At 36.0% G+C, this 19,487-nt stretch overlaps 1 protein-coding gene across 6 annotated transcripts in view; it reads right to left on the reverse strand.

The window, feature by feature from the left end:
• LOC123675919 (probable nuclear hormone receptor HR3) overlaps window positions 1-19,487 on the reverse strand; it is a 189,003-nt gene that overhangs the window by 71,126 nt on the left and 98,390 nt on the right. For 2 of the 6 annotated variants that reach the window (XM_045611508.1, XM_045611575.1), the window contains exon 2: window positions 10,126-10,557. The exons of 3 other annotated variants lie outside the window; for them this stretch is intronic. In XM_045611508.1, coding sequence (XP_045467464.1) covers window positions 10,126-10,225 — 100 coding nt within the window. In that variant the 5' untranslated portion in view covers window positions 10,226-10,557. Of the gene's footprint in view, window positions 1-10,125; window positions 10,558-11,417; window positions 11,670-19,487 lie in introns of those variants that run through there. One more of the 6 variants, XM_045611515.1, reaches the window with a different exon arrangement.

Raw genomic sequence — 19,487 nt, forward strand, 5'->3', positions numbered from 1 at the left:
GCCATTGGGCATTATCTGATTACTTTATGACCCTTAGGCTGTACGTAAATAATTATTTTTATATTTTCCTTAATAAGTTTTATTAACAAATTATGAACATTATTTTTTTCATTCGAATCAATATGGAACTGGAATTTCTGAAGGATAACATGGATTATTGTGTTTGATTGTCTCAGTCTTTACTTGTCGGAAATTCATCTTGATGATTAAAAAGTAAAATAATAAAGCGGAAATAAGTTATTTTACTTTTTAATCATCATGGATTATTGTGTTTGGTCATCAACTTTCTGCGAAGAAGTATGCCTAGAAGCCTCGCTAGAAGCATTCTCGAGACCTTATTTTTTGAAGACACACTGTCCTTCATAAATTCTTCAGCCAAAAGCTATGAAGCTCCTAGAAATATCCATTCGAAAAAAAAATACTTTGAAGTATAAATTATTGGACTTACTGTATACTTCGTCCCTCTGTCGGTACGTTCACCCAACATCCAGCAAGCCTTGCTTACGCAACACCCCCAGATGGACTTTCGTTATTCGCGAACCTGTATCGTTTGCTTCAATGACGATCCTAAAATTCTAGAAAAATCGTCACGCTTAATCGGTGTCGGCCAATTACATTTTCCTTTTTTCCAAACCTGTTCTCGTGTGAGCGCACTAGGTCGATACATAGATATGGCAGTGCATGATGACATGACGCCATCTGAATTTATTCGTTTATGGACGAAGCGTTAGTTTTTACGGCTTCTGACGCAGTTTTTCATTGGATTAAGGGAAAAATGATACGTTTTCGTTCCTTTGAATAAAGTCCGTTAAGGTGGGTATACACCCCCGGTTTTGAATCGTACGTTAATTAATATAATATATAGTTACGTTTATTATATAATCAATATATTAATATATTATATTATAATAATTATATAATTAATAGTTACGTTTATTTTCGAAGAATTTTTCATATCTTTTCGAGTTATTTAGTGATGTTTATCGAGCACATAAAAAGTAAATGAATGTTTCACAAAATTACAAAATCAATGAAGTAAAATTCAAACAATTCGCCAAAACGCAATTTTACGAAGCATGCAGTCACTCGGATATGTAAACAATCAGTGTCATCTACGAAACTTATTAATATTTTATAATAATCAATTGTGCAGATTATTTTGATATACATACATAATTATAATAATATAATATATAAAGTTCAATTTTGTTTAAAATTCCCTTTAGTTTTCGGTGGCCTTTCTGCAGTCAGATTTATCTGCTGAGACTCTCAAAATAATTAGCATATTTATTGTAGAAAATATGGAAATTCGCAGTAAGACAGCAAAGAAGCAAAAATGCAAATGATATATTTGTTCACGCGAATTTACGTTCGCTTAATCCAGTTTGTTTTTCATCACGGGATCTGTATCAATTATTCGAGATTTGAGAGCTTTTTTGCATATTCATTAACACGAGTTTTTTTCAAATTAATTTATATCGGTCTTGAAGTCGAATCCATGAGAATCTCAATAAACAGGATAATATGCATTCTTCTGAAAAAAAGCTGATAAGTTTCAATAGAAAATACATCATTCAAATGGAATGAATGAAAATTAATTATGGTAATGCAATCACTGTCAGAACAAACTATTGAATGATTGATACTTTGATTTTGATACGTGAACACATGACTTCTGTATGTATTGTACGAGGTATTGTACTTTCATTATAGACTTTATAATGTGTGTCGTTCTTTCCTAGATTTTATTCATTTGACAGTGTTATTATTACCTAATTTTATCTCTGTAGCAAATATCTAAATAAATTATTGTCATTTCAGACTCCAGGCCCAATCATAACCAAAATTACAAACTCCAACAAATACCGGCAGATCATCCCAAGTTACCATCCTTCGCAGTAATCTTCCCTAATGGATTTTCCGGCGAAATTCACATGTCCTCCCGCACAATGGCAGAATGGAAAACACCGTTGCTCGAAAACCGTTATATACGCTTGCAAACAACGGACGAACCGGCCTCCGCTCGGAAATTTCAACGATGCCTGCTTACAGAAGACAAAGACATTGTGATCCGGGAGAGAAGCGGTCTCCGCCACCGCAAGACTCGCCTCTCTCCCCTCTTGGGGGATCCCCCTGCAGACTCGTAACGGGATCCCGTCGAGCAAATGGATCTATCCGAGTAATGCGCTCTCCATTCGCCACCCATATTTTCCGCGTTATTACGCGTATACTGCGAATATTCATTGATGATGATGAAGCCCGGCGATGGCTTGGCATCCAGCCGATTCGACTCCGGTCTCGCTCGGAGCCTACTAGGACTTGAGTTCGGTTGGGAGGAAAGATATCGATCTGAGGTAGTTGGGCGGTTTTGAGAGATTTTTCCGAAGTTGAGCTTGAAATGAGTTCGAAACTGCCCGGTTACGCACTGTAATCCTAATATTGTTAATATCCAAGTATTAAACTGGTATCCATCAAACTCAGAAGACCTGACACCTCGCCTGACACTAACACCGACCTTTGAAGATGACGTCTTAAGTATCAGATTAATGATTACATTGTGAGGTTGTAGTCAGGGCCGGCGTTTGGGGTGAACCAGTAAAGCGACCGTTTCAGGTGCCTGTATTTGGGGGTCGACGATTCGGCCAAGTTTGCAGGCTGCTTTTTCATATTTCATCCTTGATTCTTTTAAATAACATAAGGTTGTTCCGCTCCACAGCGTTTATCAACATTCCCCGCAATAAAAATCTCCGAACCGCCTTTACTAAGCCACCTGTATAAGAAATAACACATGGCAGCCCAACCAATATAAACAGAATTCTGTATTACCCTCGGTATTACCCCATCCAGAGAGGTATAATAATACGAAAAACAACACCACCTTCGTTTTTGAATTATTTGGAAGCTGATATTTACACATTCAAAAATTTCCACAATATTCTACAATTTTGTATGCCAGATATTTTCAGTTTTCAGCAGAACACATGTTGTTATTGTTTTTTTTTTGTTCAACAGGGGCGCAAAAAATTTTTTTGTTTCAGGCGCCAAAATTACTCAAGCCGGCCTAGGTTGAAGTGTTGAAAGAAAAACACTTACATGTGTTTCTCTTTGGTTTACACTAAATTTTAGATCGATTTATATGACAAATTCGAACAACAACACTTTTTATACTCAAACATTTATTTCTGCCAATTAGCTGAAAACATATGGTCGTAGCAATTTAAAAAAAAAAACCTACATGATCGTATGCCATGAACGTGCTAATTTTTGAGATACAGGGTAGTAAAGTTTCCAGAAAAAAAAATATTATTTTATTACCACAATGCAGATATTTTTATGAAATGTGGTACACACTGCATATAGATATATTTTCTGAGATACAAACGATTTTATTGTCGTTTCACAGTATTCACATATAAACATTGATTTTGATGAAAAAATCCAACAATTTCTAAACGTGTATCGCTGCATGGTTACATAACCTACTGAACATGAATAGTACTCCGTTAGTCCGTTGTGCCTTGAAAACCATTTTAAATTGTACTTGCTGGCAATGAATTTTATATCTGGATAATGTTCTTTCCAATTATTTTTGACAAAATCATTTGACAGTTCATATGTTTGCTAATCTCAAAATGATTGCGAATCAAAGAAAAATTTTGTGTACCGAATAAAAATTGAAACCAAAAATTAGTTTAATAGAGAATATGAAAAGGTAATGCTATGATTTGGAAGAAATGATCTCAAAATAGAAAATTGGACTTGTTCAACAGAGTTAGATAATAACAGGCTTTTCAGCTGTAATCTAATTGATGCCTACAAGTGCGGTAGGAATTTTCAGAGATTGTATCGCTATAACGTTGTGTGGAGTACTTAGAATGGTGTTTTTGTTAATTAGCAACCTTTACAACACAGCGTATTTTAATCCTTGAGTTTTCGTATACTTCGTATGCAACCAAAAACATAAAAACATAGAGACAAACGAAAAAAACGCACAAAGCAAACCTACAAAAAGGGCCAAAAGTTTCAAATCCAAATAAGTTACAAGTAAAGGAGAATCGAGAATAGAGAATATATCTATTGGATAATAAAATTCGAAAAAAATTTCGGATGAAGAAGAAAGATTAAGACAAGGCCTCGTATGCAACAAAATGTACCTAAAGATAGGGACAAACGAAAAGAAACGCCTAAAGCAAAGCTACAAACAAGGCGAAAACCAAATACAACTAAGGAGAATCGAGAATGGAAAATATATCTATTGGATAATAAAATTCAAAAAAAGTTTTCGCAATAAATCTATCTGACACCGTCAGATGAAGACGAGAGATAACGACACAAGGCTTGGAGAGAAAACATACAGAAAGCTCGAATCCAAGGTTTTCACAACACGCAAAAAGAAAGAAGTGGTAAAAAAAATATCAGAAAACAACCGCGAAGACACCCGCAACTCATCGTAGCCAAGTGAAAGGCTTTCAGGCTTCCCACAAACAAACCCAAACCGGCATCATCAAGGACCCCATCAGCAGCCGGGACATCAGCTGACCATCAGGTCGGCGAAAATATCTCCCCGCGTTCGAAATGCACCTCGCTTACAGATTACGCATAATCGCGGTTACCTCACGTTTCAGAAACTCCACAGTGTTTATATCGAGCGGTTTATAAATAAATCGTCATCGTTCCGCAGCCGTGGAATGGCGGTCCGAGGTTAGCGGCGTACACAGACGAAAAGTAGGCCATAAGTTGAAAGACTTCCTACAAGGACACGGATAGCGCTCGGCCCGTTCCACGCAGCCACAGCCGAACACTTCACGGCGGCGCTCTCCGGCAGCGACTCTGTGGTCGCGTACATAGATAGTATAGGATTGTGATACGTTCGCCGGTTTTATTCGGCGAATAACGCGGCAATTGAGAAAGTGGGAACTCCGTTATGTACGTATGACATTTTTTTGAGTCGCGATTTTATGGTTGGAATTCGAGGATCGCATCAGCTGGGATGTATGTGGCCGATGACATGAAGAAGACTATTTTTTTTCTATGATCGTGATCACTTGAACTAAATCAACACTCAGGGTTCTAGACTTGAACTTTTGGATTCCATTTGAAATCTTCTCATATGGGTCAGTATTTTATGAATTGGGTTTTTCGTGCACTACAGGGTTTTCCAATATGAGATTTCATTTTGAATAGCTGGACAGCTGTCCTATTTGAAGCTGTCATCTTATGGCATTAACAAGTGAAGATTTTGCAGTCATAGTTCGCAAAACAAAAGCACTCTCGGATCATCTTGAAGCATCTTCTCTGCAGGCAATAGTGAAACTGGTGGAAAATTTTGAGCTGCTGGGAAAAGGTTTGGGAATTCGGCATTCCACGAACGACATAACACTTAACTTTGCATACAGACTTAGGTCTGACAGAAAAGGAACACAAACTCCTTTCATCGGCCCGAAACCTTTCTATGGTATAGGAAAATGTACCTACAAGAAAGAGTTTCAGGAGAAGAAAAAAACCCCGAAAGAGAAACACTGGCTAAATCTTCCTGGTTTGGATCATTCTAAAAAGTCTCTTTGAAACGTTGAAACTGCGATATCCAAGAAGTATCTGAATCTTAGCAAGAATATACTACACCTCCTCACTGGATACCTCACAGCCTTAGGAAACACCTCATGAGAATGGGTCTAGTAGAAAATGACGAGTGCAGATTCCGTGGGGAGAAGGAAAAAACTCCGGATCACCTTGTCATCGTTAGCCAAAGCAAAATCTGCTTTGGAAAAGAAACTTGTTGAAGCCATCCCAGAAACTGGAGTGTATTAGAACTCTGGAACTGGGAGGCGAGCTGTAGATCACGTTACGGCGAGAATAGCTCTGATGGGGACACAATAGACCTTTAGATAGCAGTGAAACGGAACCCTCCTTAATTAAATCTTAATCTTAGGTGTGAACGCTCTTAAATTTCAGGTTCATAAGCAAAATCGTCGCATTTGGTGTTCGGAAAATCTCAACATATTACTGTTTGGTGCGGTTTTGGGCTGGTGATTGGACCTTACTTATTCGAAAATGAGGCTGGGGGACTATCAAGATGAAAGGATTGTGCTACCGTGCTATAATTAATGATTTTCATGGCTGGAATTAATTGAAAGATTGATTGATGTGAACCTGTTCATTTTCGACAAGAGGTAATCCCAACTGGCCACAGATTGATTTAGCACCTTTGGACTCTTTTCTTTGGGGTCACGTCAAAGTTAAGACCTTTGCCAATGCCCGACAATCGATTCACGACCAGATGGAATTCTTGAAGTCTTCTAGGACACACTGTCGCAAATGTGCGAATTTGTCATGGAAAATTTAATGAAAAGGATATGGTGCAACTGTAGTTGTGGTGGCAATTTGGTTGATACCTTTCATCGTTAATGGCATAGGTACCTTTCGTCTTTACAACGACACAAATGTCCATTGATTTCTCTTGAAATATACTCGTATACTCGTGTTTTGATATCGAAATAAGACCTCTTATTGGAAATCCCTTCATTTTCATAGATAAACCTTGAATCGAACGAGGAAAACGATCGATTTCAACCTCCCCTGAAATTTTAAAAGTTTACGTTTTCGATTATGTGGAAAATCGAATAGAACCTAATTATACTGATGTCATTGTACATATTAAATCAACTAATCAAGTCACCCTCTTCAATAACAATAATTGTCAACATCTAATAGCACGATCCATAGATTACTAAAGGTTCCCTGTAGTCGAATGTTCAGTCGAAATTAAGTGAAAAAAAATCGCATGAATACGAAACTGATCAAACGTCCAAGAATCCCTAACGCTACGTGGGTGCTATACATATATTTCAATCGAAGGCTGGTTAGTCAAAAATAATTCTACGAAAATGATTGTTCCCCATCGTAAACAACCCCTTTTCAATTCCTGATTCAATCGGATTTTTTTTTTCAAGATCAATATTCCATAATTCCAGAGTAAACCTATCCAATGACATAACCCTCTCAAAAACAACAATATATCGCACTCGACCCAAAAAAAACCCGTAGAAAAATATTCCACTCCGGCCTGTGTCGAACAAAAACCAACATTGTTTCACCAACGCATCAACATGATGATATTTGTACATACAATAATTAAAATGAAATAGTGTGTAAATATTGTCATTGTATTTCTTTTTTGTTTGGTGACTTCTTATCTTCGGTAGTTTATTGAACTCCCCAACATATAGGTCAGCCAGATAATGAGCTAGTAATGGAACCTCTCTCGTTTTGCAATTGTTACATCCGAACGAGTGGAAAGAAGTGCGATAAAACGACAATTTCTACGAGATGAACGAGATGTTCGATTGCTTTTTTCGTCGAACGCCACGCCACGCGCGTCGAAAAATAACGTCATTTTACAGTAGACGTTATGAATATCGGTTTACGGATGCATTTCGAGCATTTTGTTAGGAAAATTGAGATCTGAAGAATATTTTGCTTCCAGAGCGATATTTGTTTGATATTTGGTGTACTGGACATTGGCGACTCATGACCTATTTAAGGGGTATTCCTGTAAACAGACGCGGATCCAGGTCCGATCAGTTTGACCAATTTGAAGATCAAATCACATAATTCAACTAGTCTTAACATAGCGAAGAATACGTCACTGACAAATAAAACAAGTAAATGTAGTGAGAATCTAATTATGGCAAATTTGGATACAGCACTACCAGCTTAGGCATATCCTCGGGTATATCATAAACAATTCAGATTCCAAGACTCTGATGGAGTTAATTTGCGGCTGCTGTTAATTGGCCCAAGGTCAAAAACTTCAAAAAATGACCCAATATGCTGACCAAATGGGTTCACGAGCAGTCAGCTTTTTGGAATTTTTTTTGTCAAACCAATTCGGTTGATTTTATAGACGCCTAAGTTACTCAATTCACAAGAATCAAGAACCGAAATTTTTTATGTATTCATTATCAAAATTATTCAGACGTAATTAACATGTACTGCTATGAATAAGAGTAGAATGCTCGATAGAATGTTTGATTCAAAATTTGATATTTCGATCCAATAACAATTGGCGCCCAACGTGGGGCCCCAATTTTCAAATTAAATATTCTATTCTAAAATTACAAATAATATAGACGATCCATAACAGTTCGTTAAGTTAGTACAATTTTTTATGGCAATGTCTTATTTTAGAGGAATTTATTATCACATTTTTAGAAACGTAATTTTGACTTTTCAAAAATCAGAAATTGATACCTAGTATTTTCAACAGTAAAATGTAACTTGTCATGGACAATGCCATGATTATAGAAAAAAAACCTTTAACAAGATTAGGGTAGTTATTTCACCTGCTCAAAACTTGTAATTTTTGGGAGATTCACAGTCATAATACTTCAAATTTGAATTGAATATAAAACAATTATTAGTTCCACAATGTACTACTTCATCAACCTACAAATTAAACGAATGCATCGACATTCATAAAGCATCCAAGTCCGACAATAGTTGCCACAAAAACGAGAAGTGTCCCACAAGGGTATCATCTTGGGCCAACAATATCCCCGATGTTACCGCTGGCTCGATCACGAATTCGTGAATTGTCTCTCTCCGCCAAACTACAACTCCTATTGTTAAAGGAAACCTGCAAACGCAGCCGAATAAATCAGATTCATCCCACGTATCATCTCGACAGAAGGCAAGAAGAACACCACGATGAGAATTAACCAAAGTATTACCATACTGCCGTACATTTTCTGCGAAATGCATAAGCTAGACGACGCCATACAGCGTTAAGAAGTTGCAAAACCGAGATTTGGAGAGAATTTCAATGAGAACATCTTCTGGCGTTACCGCGAAACGGTGGACCTTATATGGATGCTGTGCGTCCTCATTTGAGCAGCGAGCAGAGATAAACAACGGTTCGAGAGATCGGTTAGGGAGTGCGATTATGTCAGAATACGGTCGTTTTATGGTGGCAACAAATTTGTTTTCCCTTATCGGGGGACGATTTTTCACGTTGATGATTGCGGTCGGAAAAACCGTAGGAATGTTTCTGATTTCGAACCGTTTCGAAATACGAGTAGCTGAGACTCGGTTGTTGCCTAATGGACCAACACAAGTAACAGTAAAAAATACGAAACGTAATCCAGTTAAATTTTCGTCAAAAAATTATTTTGAAGAAAATGAAAGGAAAATAATAGTTAAATAACTTTTCCGAAATAAAGAATTTCGTGATTTGTCTATATTTGGAGGGAAAAATAATGTGCCATGTTGCCAGAACAGTAAAATCAGTAAAAATTAGGAATATTACAACAGTTCCTACTTTCATCGAAAGGTTGTACTTTACGCGCCCTTTTATACATTTTCACAAAATCAGAGTTTTGCCTCCTTTGTAATGATTTCTTCTGAATTTCATTCAAGAAAATTTTCAAAATATATCAGTGCCTTATAGCACTCTCAAATTTCTTAAATTTTTTTTTCATTTCCTTTTTATAACTTTCCATTAGTTAATAGTTCTTTTTAATGATTTGAGAGATAATTTACGAGAAAGCAATAAACGATAGTGAAAATTCTTGCAGTGTTTTTAGATTTGTTTCCATTGCAATTGTTTGCAATCTCCACTGAAGTTTGATCGTTTATATCAGTTTATTTTCTACTATTTCACTACTTCATGAAACACAAAATACCTATGCCTTATTCCTCCAAATTTATTTTATCGTTTTGAAAAAAGTACCTCGCTGTAAAAATATACGGACTTCAATGAATAATCATCAAACTATTTTGTAGACGCAAGTAAAATATAAACACCTGATGGTTTACATTTTCACTGATAATTAAAATGTAAACAGCTGATGATGCCACAGTGTGGTGAAACAATTGTTGTATCATTTTATTATAATATTGTGGAATTTGTGTTCACTATAAAAAATGAATTTCCATCCAATGAGAACCGAACGCATCAAATATTTTATTTCAATGTTGGATGAAGAGCAATTGGACCAAATTATACTTTTTTCCATGAACAGTTGTTCACTTTAGTTGACAAAACACCTGAATGTGAAATAAATTTAGTTCATAACATGAAATAATTTTTTCTCAAAGAAGAAAAACATGAAAAAAACAGTAAAATACCTTTAATAGATCCGCTGGAAGTATGAGGCTGCTGAAGCTGCGTCTGCGTTTGGTGTATTTGTTCCAGCTTCGTGCTGGCACTGTTCCAAACTTCGAACATTTTGTCGTAGAAATTTCACAAAACTCTAGGAAAAATTGTTGCATCACATACACAGATCACTTCAAAAACCAAGCAATCTTGAGTTCACACACTCTCACTGCTATCACAAGTTTGAAAAAGTATTTCGTGGAAAATAAAACGAAAACAAAATTCGAAAACAAAAACAAAAAATCAACCAAGACCTATGTGACTGAAGTGCCTTCGATCCATTATTGGTTTACAAAGCCTGTTTTTCGTGCGTTTTGTACAGTACACTCTCCATCTCTTCATGCTATCAGCACGGGTCTGGGCATTTTGCTGAAGACGCCCATTTGGCCGATGTCAGGGATAACCTAGGAAGAAGCACAGTTTTTTAATGAGGAGGAGTTCTCGTTTACGAACGCTTGGCAGGGCTTGGCACTTCATCATACGCACACTCGGAAAATCATGTTAAAAACTCTCCAAATTTTACACAAGATATTATTATTATTATTTTTGTTTTTTTTTCGCGATATATTTCTATTAACAAAATTCCTTGGTATATTCCTTGATCATCATCAGTAAAAATATTCCATTCAACATCATATCGCGTTATCAATTTCAACGCCGTTGGATAGTAATTCAGGAATTTATTGTTTCAATTTTAGTTCTTGTTTCCAGATCAAGAATATATAATTTTCACATCGAACTGTTTATATCTATCTCCTACAGTTTTTCCGAGCTAACGAAATTTTAGTAATTGCATTTTGTGTACGAATTATATATAAAATGATATGGTTTTTACACTTTACACCCATAAAATATTCTTGAGTATTATTATTATTAATCACATTAATAATAATAATAATAATTAATGATATTAATCATTAATGATAATCAATATATTTATTGATAATAATCAATATATTAATGAAGAGTGATTTTAATAGTCATTCATTCTTCTTCCGGAATCGACTTGAAAATTATCGAAATAACGCAAACTCATTGTTCGAAAATGTTCTGCTACCCATTTTGTAAAGAGAATAAATTTTTTGATGCAACTCCTAATTAATGAAATGTTCACGATAGTGTATAATTATTATTAATAACTTTGTTCATTTTTGTATCAATTTAAAAGCTGAATAAATATTTTTGGGGAATAAAATGATTAATTGAAAATCACTTAATGATAAATTAATAGATAAAACAGAGTATACTACTCGCTTATTATTACCTTGTAATGTTATTTCTTCGGCGCCTACTCGATTCGATTTGTAAATATTCCTGGGTAATAATAGTTCAAAACTTTCTTTGCTCGAAATACGTAATTTCGATAACTGAAAATTATGAAAAATGAGAATAGTGAAAGTAAAAAACGCAGAACAACGTCCATCATAGTTACCGAAGCGGCGATCTCAAGAAAAGCCAAAACTCTCAATCTCCAATTCCGTTTACGAAATCACTCGCTTCTGATCTGACTGGTTCCATCGAAATCCGACAACTGAATTGGCAATTCAGGGGGGGAATTTCACTTAATATTTGTTTGCTTTCCGATAGAAATAATTTTTATATTGCCGTCAACACATAAAGCATCGTTTGCACAGGTATAGTGCACATGTAAATACGAAATAAAACACATTTCGCAACACGATGGTGATATGTGGTGGGCTTAGACTTGCAAATATTTCGAATAGAAAAAGTATGAGAAAATACACTAGATACCAATACGACCGTGGTAGCTGGGTAGGTACTAGACGAAAGGTGCATAAAATGCAAGCGGATGTGTGTTAGTCACGCTTTTCTATTTGGTTTATTTGTTTATTTATAGTTCTTTTTACAACTTTGAAATTCTCTACAGAGAAACTTCTAGATAAATATTAACCTGTATAATTCCCAAGGAATATTTGCAAGAAAAATTAAACGTTTGCATAATATATTCATACAATTCGTAAAAAAGGCTGAAAAGAAAGTGTAAATTTGTTTCTCTATTTCAGTACGTTCATTACAGTATTAAACACAGTGCTTTAATGAATTTATTACAGCATTGTTTTCAGTTATATTTCTTGTTTTGTGGTTGTCTACACTGACTTTCTATCCTATCAAATTTCAACACACGTCAATTGTCAATATAATATAATTTGGATATATTGAAATGATTTGGAACATTTCTCACCATTTTCCTAAATTCTGGTGGTGGTAATCGATTTCATCAGACATAATTCACGAATTTAATGCGTAATTATAAATTATTTGAAAATTCGAAACGTACGACTCAAATTCAAATTCCGTAATCTGTCAATTTTCGTAACAGTCACACCAACTGCCAAGATACAATACTAGCACTAGAATGTATGATCTGAATTTTTCATTGAATTTCGACAATATTTCACAAAACTTGATTGAAATAGAGAAAATATCGTCTAATACTCGTTGCAGAAGGCGATATCAAGAGCTCATTCTGCAACTTATTTTAGAATATACTATGTATCAACTTACTATGTGAACGTAACAATTCGGAGGGGTACGAAGATGAGTCAATCGGTAGCCAAGCTCTTGGGAATTTAGTCACGTGTTTCTCGGGAGCTGTTCGCTCGTTGTGCGTACGCGAATTTTACAAAAAATTCTCCAATATTCGAGGTTTTCGTCGATCAAATGTTGCATCAAACATTCCTCTCATTCGGAGACCGGCTCAGCATTAGATAAACCAAAAAACGAAAGAAAACATGGACCGGCTAATCGTTCTGTTCGTGAAGATCCCTGCCTCTCCATTCCAATATTGAAAAAGAATCCCGATAAATCACGCAAATCCTAACACCCCAACCCAACCACAACAACCACATACGGTTTCCTTCGTGAAAACCCCCATTTTCCACACAGATTTCCTAACACCGAAGGGAAATTCTCCTTTCTCTTCGCCCTCTCTGATTTTTCCGTACCCTCCCAAGTCGAAGCCATTGTCTCCGTCCTGAATCAAGATAGGAACGACTTCCAACCACCCACTGCAACGTTTCGTCACAATGCAACAACCCTTTTCCGTTCTTTTTTTTCACCCCCGTAGAAGGTCCACTCCACCCCCGTCGTATTGATTATCCGACATCTGATGACGACGTATCCGGCGATGCACCGAGTGCAGTCCTCCTCCAACGCCGTCCCGACACAGATAAAGGCCTCCACCCGCGGCAGATAAGGGGGAGAATCTCGGAGACGCGAATATCGGAAAATACCCGGAAAACATGAGGATTCGGATACCGGCGTCCGGTTATCGGAATGGTTAGTTTTCCTACTGGCGCGGAAAAATTACTCGGTTTCCATCCGGAGCTTTCCGCTTATCTCCAGCTCGGCCAGTTCCAAAAATGAGGAATTCTCAGAGGCAGCTGTTTCCAAATTACTTGAGTGGACGAATTAATATCGAAGTATTTCAGGCACAAGAAGACCTACTGGCAGATGAAGATACTCCTCTGAGTAGGGATTCACGGCTTGACTTGATATCCAAACTACTTGACTTGGGCTTGACTTGAAATCAACAAGTTAAAGTCAAGTAGTAGTTTTTCAATATCAAGTCAAGTATTTATTTATCAAGTACTTGACTTGATATTGAAAAACGATTGCTCGACTTGAAATTGAGTTGATTTCAAGTCAAGCCCAATTAAGTCGAGTAACTTGAATATCAAGTCAAGCCCCTACCTCTGAGAATCAACGTCCATCGAGGATTGAAGCTGGACTCACAAGTCTTAGGTTTGAATTGAGATGAAGAAGAAGATAAGGAAAATAATCATTTTAGTCATTGGAAGATATTAAACACTTGACAAATCTACAGTACATCTTCTCAAGATCAACACATTAATACACAACACAGATTCCTGAAAGGAAAATCTACACAAACAGCCATATTTAAACTAACAAAGAACATATTGGAAGGAGATAACTAAGCACTGGCTTATTTTTGGCTTTGTCAAAAGCAAACAAACCAATGAACCGGGAACATTTGCTACAATGCATTTATATGCATTTTCTGAATCAAATTGTATCAATCCAAAAGGAAGCAAAAAGTGAGAACCACCAAGAAAGCAAACAATGCTGAATCCAGCGACCTGATGAATGAATGTGGAATGCTGCAAGGAGGTGTTTTGGGGCCACTTCAATTACTAATTTTCCTGAATGATTTGGAAGATATTGCAGATGAAGATGAAACATCAATTAACTATGTGGATGACACCAATCTACTGGTAGGAGCAAAAGAAGGAAATACATAAGCAAACCAAGCAGCATTACTTAAGAAACTGAGGTTATAAATATTGTAGACACTACTAAATTTCTGGAGGTATTCATAGAGTCAATTAATGAATTTTAGAGCACAAGTGAAACATTTAAGGTAGAACTTTAATCAGATAATTTTTCCATGAGAATTGTAGAGAATTGTGAAATAACATGATTATAAGAACCAAGCGAAATCCTTTCAAGAATACAAAATTCAAATATTTCAATTCATAAACTGACCCTAAATGGAAAATCCTAGCAAATATAGTTTAATTAGACAAGGAACATTCAATAATTTTCCCGAGAATTTTTAAAATAGCATTAAGAACATAAATCGATTAAGGACATTCAAAAATAAATTGAAATTTTCGATTGTAAGACTTGAGCTTTATAAACTGGGATATTTCTCCAATGACATATTGGACAGCTAACCACTAAAACATATTTAGACTCTATTTCATTCAAGGTGAGCACCTTATTTGTGAACCTCATTTGAAATGAAGAAGAATTATTGTTATTAAGATCTACCTAATTGGTAGATCACTTCAAGACGATCTCAACTAAGACATCCGAACACATTGTCGAATCTGAGAAGCTCAGGGACTCAGAGCCGTCTAATTGAAGTCGTGCCAGAAGCGTCAGGACCCGAACAGGACGATTTGAAAGGATAATGCGTGGAACGCTTGATGCGCCAAACCCCATTTACCCAATTCTCGAATTAAGCCCATAACAGTTACACGTGTATCGATGAATAATCTTCTGTGAAATTGTCGTGTTGACGAACTACGGTTGTTGAACTCCGCGTGTCGATTCTCTAATCAGCGTCGAGAATTTGGGGTGAATAATTATTATTGTTTCTTTCGGTTTACCGTTCTTATCGGACGATTTGTTACGAAAAATAAGTTTCAATTTGTTGAGGGTCGTTAGCTTTCGCTTACAGGTCGAATCTTTGACAATCGGTATCGAATGGCAGAATATAAATACACGTCAGTTTGACAGATCAAACTGACGTGTAATCATATTCTGCCATCTGATACCGATTGTCAAAGATTCGACCAGTAAAAAAGAGCAAACGACCCCTCAACAAATTCAAATTATATTTCAATTTGTTGATTACTAATGAAAGATTGGGGTGGAGTCATCAATTGCAGCAGAAAGGTTTCTGTGCATTTGGAAAAACTAAAAATCATAATTTTTCATTTGGAATTCTGTAATTTAAATGATACGCCAAGTATTGCTTTCATTCAGAGATGATTAAAAAAGTTTGAGGAGGCCGGTTCAATGATAGATAAACCAAAACCTGGTCGCCCAAGGTTATTGAGAACGGAAAAGAACGCGAAGCGGGTTAATCGGTTTGTTCGTGATGATCCCCAATCGGAAGCGTGCAAATCCTTTGACCGTGCATATATCATCGCTTAACCGAATTTTGTTCAAAAATCTCAAGCTGTACCCCTAAAAAATTCTATTGGTGAAAGTTTTGAAACCCCAAGATGACATTCAAAGGTAAGAATTCGTAAACCAGGTTTTGCTTATGAACGTTTACCAACAACTTGTTTTCGGAAGATCCTCATGATCTTAATGGCCAATCGAATAAGCAGAACTGCCGCTACTGCATCTCCAAAACGAAAGTATCAGAAACCAGAAACCCCTTCATTGGCTTTTGCATTGGCTTAAATCTGAAGTTTATGTATTTAATCGCTTTTCTACACATATTAGACCAATTAAAAAGTTGCATGAATTGGGTTTTGAATTGCATCGACCGTATTCGCCAGATCTGCCCCCCAGCGACTTTTTTCTGTTCTCAGACCTCAAAAGAATGCTCACTGGAAATGAATTTAGCGCCAATGAAGAAGTAATCGACGAAACTGGGGCCTATTTTGAAGCGAAAGACAAATCGCACTACAAAAGAACGAACTACGAAGGCAACTATGTTGAATAATAAAATCGAATTTTGCCAAAAAAAATGTGTTTTACTAGTTTTCAATTGACCTATCAAACTTTCTTTTGAGACATCTTGTATTATATTGATCAATTAGAGTAAAAGTGTGACTTTTTTGACAAAATTGAATGTTTAACAACTGGTGAATAATAGTTTGTCAAATATAAACTCTTTTTTGGGACACCTTGTATAATTTCACCTCCAAATCCACGTCCCGAACCGAAATACAACCCCCTTAAACCCCCTCGAAATCACTCAGGATCCGATTCCGAACGAAATCCGATCTCGAAGGACCATCGATTCGATCCTGCGGAAAAACTCTGAAACATAGTCACACGCAACATATACGCGCGGGAGGTTCAAAGACCTCTCGATTCCGTCGTCCGGGACCATTGCAACGGCCTGTGGAAATCATTGCATTCATAATAACCAGTAACGCGGTCTCTGGAACCGCTTCCCATATTTATTCCCTTCTTCTTCCAGAGCAGCGTCCGGGAACCGCTGTACGCCCGCTCCCTTCGGCAGCCAGACCGTCGTTAGGTCGCGCGCATTAAGACATGATTTATCATGTTCGGGCATATAATTCAAAGTTAGAGAACAAGATTTCATCTCCGCCGTTTTTTTTTCGGTCGTCCCCATCAAGACGGAGTGAAGTGGCTGTGTTAATGCGGTGGAGAGACGTATGGACCCGCTGTGAGTGCGACTTAATTTCCTCCACGTCATAACGGGACGATCTGTTGGCTGGAAGTTGGGTAATTGGTTCTGAAGATGTGCCTGGTACGTTTCGGCGTGCGGGGGTGGAAAGTAAATTTTGAGCAGTTATGGAAGAAATTTTATTTCGTGTATGCCTATTCGTAGAGATTAAATATCCCAAATCATCAAAAAAGCAGTTATTAACATTATAAAAAATATCGGTAGACTATGGACTCGAACCCAGGTCTTCCACGTCAAAATTCCAACTGTAACCACGTAGCCGTGAATCTTCATTCTGAATGGAGGATATCGAGAAGGGTATTTTTAAGAATTCATCATTCTGAAACTATGAGTGGGAGAAGTTTGAGATAATCATCGCACCAATATATACCTTCAGTTTCACGCTTAACCGTTTCCGAGAGAGGAATTTTTGTAATTTTCTTTTCTTCATTGGTTACCTTACAAGAATTATATACAAGAGTGAATATGTTAATAATTATAGTAAAATTTTTGAAAATTCTTGGCCCAATTTTCATTTTCATAAAAACATCGAAAAAATTCCATAAATAATAGCTAAAAAAACATTGAAACTAGAAACAATGATATATTTCGATTGTCATAACTAAATTTTTCAAAATAATAACGCCCCTTCGATTATCATAAAAAAAATTAATCCCCCGTGAAATCTCAAGTTGCGTTTTGGAAGGTACAGAATCCAAAAATCTAATAAAAAAAATCCTTCCGTCTACCGAACAGATCTTCTGGCAAACTATACAAGCATTTCAAATGAAATTTGGTACAAAAATCAGTTGTGATACCGCTCATGATATCGATCCATGAATTTCAAAGCTTCTTACCGAATAATTTTTGGATTTGGATAAATATTCTTGTAGGAGATAACAAGCAATTTTGAAATGTTTTGGTGTCAATATAATTGTTTCTATATTACCATGGCCAAATTCATTGTAGTGAATTATTATTTCCTCCCGATTATCCAATATTGTACGAAAACTATCACTTAGAAAGTAAATATCAAAAACTAATTGAACATTTTTATTTTTATATCCCTGAAACTATTGTTTCTAAAATTGCATTAGAAATTTTTTTTTGTAATGAATACAATTGTCACAATGAATGTTACCAATATCATAATTATCTGAGGTAGGTTGACTATTTGAGAAATGTTTCTCTCTCTTTCTCTCTCTCTCTCTCTCCCTCTCTCTCTATCACAATCTATGCAAAGCGATGCAAACTCGGATGCAAAAGGTTCTTTGAATGATGAGGATCAAAGTTTTCATTTTACGGAAAAATTTCTATGATTGATATATCATTAATAATGACGAAACCTAACGAATTCACATATCATTAAATTATACCAAATAACTGAACTGTACGGTTTTTGAGGAAGTGATAAACCAAAAAATCATAAAATTCTGACATTCTGACTGTCGAAAGTCTAGACATGAATTCGGCAACTTCAAGAGCATAAAATGGATATTAGTAAAATACGTTATTATCCCCTCATCAATCCTCCACGCTCGAAAGTTCCATTTATTTCAATATTACCACCACTAAAACTGTAATTATTTCTCTAATCCTTACAAATGATTCCACGAAAATCTATTGAATAGAAAGAGACGCTGAACGAATTCCGAATCACTATCGTTTCAAGAGTAACTGGAAGATCGGCTCTTGTGTTTTTCAACACGTAATAAAAATCTCGAATATTAGAAACTTCCAACGTCGTAAATTTTGACCGAAGAGTTACCGTTAAATGAACAACGACTGAATGCTTTGAGAAAGAAGACTTTTATTTGACTCCACGAGTTAGTCAGTTATTTTCAAAATGAAATGAATCACTTGGAAAAATTTTAAAAACGGATCAATAACAATTCAATCCGATCATAGAATAGACTTCAAAATTCAAAGTTTGCAACAATAATTCCAAAAAGATAATCATATTGTTTCGAGTTCTCCAAAAAAACTCTCCCAAAATTCTAATCGAAATTGAATTAAACGATTCGAGCAGTTGAATTAAAACCGTAATTAGCCTCCTATCGAATACATCAGGTTGTGTTATTTCACTTCCTTTGATAAATGTTTTATCAGCTCTGGATGGTAAATAAGTCAAAAATCAGACGAAATTAATCACTACAAGGAAGTTGACACTTTTTGAATATATTACCTTCATTCCTAGAGCGTTGAAAACGGTTTTCCACGGAAAATAATTTAGGGAAAATAAAAATAGATCCAACCGTTTTAAAATAAAAAAAAAGGGGAGATTTTTGGGACAATTTTGGTTGGTTCTTAAGGAAAACAATTCGATTAATTTGAGTCTTTAAAACAGGTGAATTTATCCCCGAAAATTATCAATGATAGCGATTTTCGTATTAAGTTCTCAAATTTTATGACGGG

The sequence above is a fragment of the Harmonia axyridis genome, chromosome 1, assembly GCF_914767665.1.
Source record: "Harmonia axyridis chromosome 1, icHarAxyr1.1, whole genome shotgun sequence".
Classification (NCBI taxonomy): domain Eukaryota; kingdom Metazoa; phylum Arthropoda; class Insecta; order Coleoptera; family Coccinellidae; genus Harmonia; species Harmonia axyridis.